This window comes from Mizuhopecten yessoensis, unplaced genomic scaffold, assembly GCF_002113885.1.
Source record: "Mizuhopecten yessoensis strain PY_sf001 unplaced genomic scaffold, ASM211388v2 scaffold3805, whole genome shotgun sequence".
Lineage (NCBI taxonomy): Eukaryota > Metazoa > Mollusca > Bivalvia > Pectinida > Pectinidae > Mizuhopecten > Mizuhopecten yessoensis.
In genome coordinates this window covers 354,875-360,874 of record NW_018405228.1, presented here as the reverse complement: position 1 = coordinate 360,874, position 6,000 = coordinate 354,875, and the positions used below count along the sequence as shown (strand labels likewise).

Genomic DNA, 6,000 nt, shown 5'->3' with positions numbered 1-6,000 from the left:
CCCCCCCCGCCCTCCACACAATGCTGCCGACTTTGTAATTCTCTCCTTATATCTCAGATAGTGACCTCAGACATAATGGCACACATCAAAGACACCGTGGTGTTTGATCTCCTGGCCGTAATCACCATTTCCAACTGTCCTCGAGGTAGTGGCTTTATGACAATTTGATGCGTTACAATAATCTGATGCTCTGGATTGCTATATGTTTGCTGTGTTTTATATATAGAATTATATATATGTTTATTGCAAGTTTTGAAGAAAATAAATTGCTACCACCTGCACTTTTAATTTTAATTTCAAATTCTTTACACTTCTACTGAACTTTCAAATAAACTAAACTATTTGATAGTTTACCTTACTTAACATTTGAAGACTTTCTGTGATGAAATAAGATGCTAACATACCTGCCTTAACAGCTGTGTCCATCTTGTGCCTACGTAAGGCGTTTTCTGTTTACTGTTGAGACATGATGTACACACCAGTAGAAGTTTGTCAAAACAATGGGATTTTCGTTTTAGCATTGTTTTAATTGAAAATTAGAGACAATTTCATTCGGAGACTGTATCCCTGATCCTTCCCCATACAAATCGGTTTCCCATTCTCACTGGTAGTGTTCAATACTAATGCGTTGAAGCTGTTAACTTGTCTTTATGGTTTAAACATAAGTTAAGTGGACATTTACTGGCAAGCAAGACAGAAGATTTCATTATCAATGATAATTCAAAGTGGAATGAAAGCTATCTGTGGAATCAAGTCATTATTACTAAGTTACATGCTTTGAAACTAGAAAGATTGGTCTGGAGCAGTTGAACGTGCTTTGTGCAGGAATTCAGCTCTGAGGAATCCAGACCTGCAGGTCCGTTGTCGAGTCTTGGCCACAACTCTATACTACATTGACTATGGTGTACACTGAGGTCCATATACATTTTCCAGCTATGTACATGCTGTTTCAACACCAGGTCCAAGTATTTTTTTTCAAATAAAAAGTCAATGTGAAAAACTATTTTATTCCTGTAGGAAGACTGTCGTATGTAGTAAAATGGGTTCTTACATTTTTCCACTTGTAAACATTTTGTTTCCATGCAGTTTTCCAAAATATTTTTTCTAATTAATACCTTGTTGACACATCAGTTTGTATGGATAACTGTGAACAAAACACCATTTAAAATCACAATAAGCATGTGCTGTTTCTACTGGTCTATCAACCATTTCTATCCTGAAATAAGCCCCCTTTTCCTAATGGGAAATTTCGTTACTGAACTTTGGAGAGGGCTTTTTTGTGACACACATATATTGAAGATTCTGCCAAACGATGAGGTATGGGTTTATTTGAGGGCATAGGCTTATTTCTGGATAAATATGGTACAGATAATGAAAAACAGGCTGATCTTACCATGATGATGTGCTGCTTCTACTAGATGGGCTCCGGACTTGAGATTCGGACACACTTCCGATACGTGAGGCGGCATGGAGAGGCTCTGGTTTCTCCGACGACTTGCCTTGCATTCGCTGGCGACACAGATCCTGGGGGACATAAAAATGTGACATTATGTACTCCTGACCGGGAATCTTTAATCCTTATTGGAATGTCCAGGAAAGTTGCTTATGAAAGAACCAATTGTGTGTGTACATACACATCCACTGAAACAACATACCCCAATTAAGTCAGTTTCTCTGCTGTGTCTGGTATAAAGATTTGCATTAAGATACGTACATTAACATACAGCATAACTATAAGAATTATCCTCAACCTTCTCACACATACAACCAATTTACCAATTTCCTTTCTTTCATGTGATGTATTTTCCCCCCCACATATTTACAGGTTACAATATTGAAACTTTATTTCAAAAAATAACATGTCAGAAGATATTGGGATCCATCCAGCATTAAACAAGAGGCCCAATGGGCCTGCATCGCTCACCTGGTATTAATCTCGATCACACTTGTAATCTTAAAAGTGGACTAAAATACAGTTACAGGCAAAATATCAGTGTTTGACTCATAAGAACCTATTAAAGACTTAAACATATGACGCCTGTGACCTTGAATGTCGAACAAGGACATTATAATATTAGGTTGAACATGAACAGAGTTTATAGTCTTCCAACCCAGCATGCTTATTGAAAAATATCATTACCCTGGACCTTTTGGTTATACAGAACAAATCATTTTAAGATTTAAACATATATTGACCACTGTGACCTTGAATATGGGCGAAGGTCATTCACTTGGTGGTCCTTCATCCCAGCATGTTAATGGCCAAATATCATCCCCTTTGGCCTTTTGCTTATTAAGGAAGAAGTCATTCAATGGTTTTAAACATATTTGACCCCTGTGACCTTAAAATATATATGACAAGGTCATTCATTTGAACTTGGTAGTCCTTCATCTCAGCATGTTACTGGCATTATCCTAGGCCTCTTGGTTATTCAGAAGAAGTTGTTTAAAGGTTAAGAATATATTTGACCCTGTGACCTTGAAAAAAGATGAAGGTCATTCATTTGAACAAACTTTATAGCCCTTCATCCCAGCATGCTACTAGCCAAATATCATCAACCGAGGCCTTTCGGTTATTCAGAAGAAGTTGTTTAAATGTTTAAAACATATTTGCCCTCTGTGACCTTGAGTATAAGTCAAGGTCATTTTTTTTAACAAACTTGGTAGCCCTTCATCCCAGCATATTACTGCCCAAATATCATCACCCTAGGCCTCTCGGTTATTCAGAAGAAGTTGCTTAAAGATTTTAACATATTTGACACCTGTGACCTTGAAAATTGATGAAGGTCATTTATTTGAACAATCTTGGTATCCCTTCATCCAAGCATGCTTCTGGCCAAATATCATCACCCTAGGCCTTTCGGTTATTCAGAAGAAGGTGTTTAAATGTTTAAAACATATTTGCCCTCTGTGACCTTGAGTATAAGTCAAGGTCATTTTTTTTAACAAACTTGGTAGCCCTTCATCCCAGCATATTACTGCCCAAATATCATCACCCTAGGCCTCTCGGTTATTCAGAAAAAGTTATTTAAAGGTTTTAAACATATTTGACCCCTGTGACCTTGAAAATTGATGAAGGTCATTTATTTGAACAATCTTGGTATCCCTTCATCCAAGCATGCTTCTGGCCAAATATCATCACCCTAGGCCTTTTGGTTACTGAGAAGAAGTTGTTTAAAGTAAAAAGTTGACGCCGGCCGGACGCCGGACGTCGCACCATGCCATAATCTCACTTGGCCCCTCGGGCCAGGTGAGCTAAAAATACTGCATACTCGTATACCAAATATTTTTAGGCAATTCTGATGAGACACAATTTAATAAGCATATCCTTCTACTTATAGAATGATATTATCATTAAAACAAAAGTGAATAAGCAAAGAGAAACAAGTTTGGCAGGTAAAATTGAGGGAGTTAGACACATTTTTGGCAACATTCCCGCTAGAATGTGCGGAACACTGAATCTTTCTATGGAATGGTGAGTAATTATCTCCTGTTCAAGGTTCGGCCATGTTTTATGATGTGTGAGGGGATTGCATGTTAGTTGTCCATACTACAGAACAAATCTGTGAGGTGTACACGATCAGCATGACATCCTCCACCAGAGCAGCCAGGCGTCCTTCCCAGGCTGTGCTCTGGGAGCCCGTATCGTCCCGGAGATACCGCCGACTCCGAGACCACGAATCATACACACATGTGAAATTACAGACCATTTAATCATAGCCATGTTTGTCTCTGATCAATTCTCCTGCAGAACAAGAACAAGTAATTGCATTTATTCAAAGAGTAACAAAACCCTTCATGAAATCTCAATTTCTTGCCGGATAATTTTTAAAGCAGTTTTTATATGACTTCCGTGCACTGGAGCCATGAGTAAGGAGACTTGTAAAACAACTTCGACTTGACACGAGGTGTAACAGATGGGTACTACACACAGAACAACTTTCCACGTTACAATACAATTATGTTACAAGAAGACGGATCATGAGCGATTGAGACAATTACTTTTAAATCAACTATTATAAGATATTGCTAGTGGTTTATTGGTGAAGTACACAGCTCTGTCGTTCAGGAGAATGTTCACATATGTAAATTCACACTTTCATAGGGAAATCGAGACTGAAATAACATTCAAATTTTGACTTTTGTCTAAATTCTCCTTGTTTCGGGTCAGTTGGATCTGACGTATCTGCCAATATTACAATGCTATTTAATTTCCTGTTAATTGTCTTATCCTTGACCTTACTAATGACACAATATCCTTGACCTTACTAATGACACAATATCCTTGACCTTACTAATGACACAATATCCTTGACCTTACTAACTTTAACAGGAGACATACCTCCTGCCCCCTTCAAAGGCTTTGACACCAAGGACAACATTATTTCATTAACCCTTTCACCCCTAGGTAACTTGAGTAGACTCTGCCATACATTCATCTGGATGAGTCCATGATGGTCAACAGTGGTGAAAGGTTAACTACAATTCTCTTGTAAAGCTCATACTAACTACATGAAACACAAGTTGGTCACACTGACACAACTGTAACAGGACAGGGAACATGCAACTCAAACCTAGAACCCAAACCTGGGACTCAAACCTGGGATCCAAACCTGGGACCCCAACCTGTGATCCAAACCTGGGACGCAAACCTGGGACCCAAACCTGGGACTCAAACCCGTGACTCAAATCTGGGACCCAAACCTGGGACTCAAACCTGTGTTTTCTGAACTCCAGATGGACAGGCCTAAAAAACATTGGATGGCTTGCATTGAATTGGTGGCACATTGAATAGCTCACTAGCCTTTCAGCAAGACAGCCGGGGAAAAGGTATTGGATCACATGCCTGACCACATGGGTTTTCTTTGGGTACTTTAGCTTTCCCCCTCATACACTCTTTGCTCACATTCAGTAAAACAAGAATGAGTAAATGCAGTTAACAAAGTTGGAAGAACTTGTATGAAATATTTTGTCATTTAACTTTATTATCAAGCAATTGAGCTGCTATCTTGTCACCAGTATTCATCTAGCAGTGTGGTGGCTGCTAGTCACTATCCTAAATGTGGCTTTAGCACCATTACTACAGCATCCAGCAGTGTGGTGGCTGCTAGTCACTATCCTAAATGTGACTTAAGCACCATTACTACAGCACCCAGCAGTGTGGTGGCTGCTAGTCACTATCCTAAATGTGGCTTTAGCACCATTACTACAGCACCCAGCAGTGTGGTGGCTGCTAGTCACTATCCTAAATGTGACTTTAGCACCATTACTACAGCACCCAGCAGTGTGGTGGCTGCTAGTCACTATCCTAAATGTGACTTTAGCACCATTACTACAGCACCCAGCAGTGTGGTGGCTGCTAGTCACTATCCTAAATGTGACTTTAGCACCATTACTACAGCACCCAGCAGTGTGGTGGCTGCTAGTCACTATCCTAAATGTGACTTTAGCACCATTACTACAGCACCCAGCAGTGTGGTGGCTGCTAGTCACTATCCTAAATGTGACTTTAGCACCATTACTACAGCACCCAGCAGTGTGGTGGCTGCTAGTCACTATCCTAAATGTGACTTTAGCACCATTACTACAGCACCCAGCAGTGTGGTGGCTGCTAGTCACTATCCTAAATGTGACTTTAGCACCATTACTACAGCACCCAGCAGTGTGGTGGCTGCTAGTCACTATCCTAAATGTGACTTTAGCACCATTACTACAGCACCCAGCAGTGTGGTGGCTGCTAGTCACTATCCTAAATGTGACTTTAGCACCATTACTACAGCACCCAGCAGTGTGGTGGCTGCTAGTCACTATCCTAAATGTGACTTTAGCACCATTACTACAGCACCCAGCAGTGTGGTGGCTGCTAGTCACTATCCTAAATGTGACTTTAGCACCATTACTACAGCACCCAGCAGTGTGGTGGCTGCTAGTCACTATCCTAAATGTGACTTTAGCACCATTACTACAGCACCCAGCAGTGTGGTGGCTGCTAGTCACTAT

At 40.2% G+C, this 6,000-nt stretch overlaps 1 protein-coding gene across 1 annotated transcript in view; it reads right to left on the bottom strand.

Moving 5' to 3' along the window:
• Positions 1-6,000, bottom strand: part of LOC110448041 (receptor-type tyrosine-protein phosphatase N2-like) — a 308,722-nt gene that overhangs the window by 53,559 nt on the left and 249,163 nt on the right. The window contains exon 12 of the mRNA XM_021494072.1: positions 1,394-1,524. Within this exon, the coding sequence (XP_021349747.1) occupies positions 1,394-1,524 (131 nt within the window). The remainder of the gene's footprint in view (positions 1-1,393; positions 1,525-6,000) is intronic.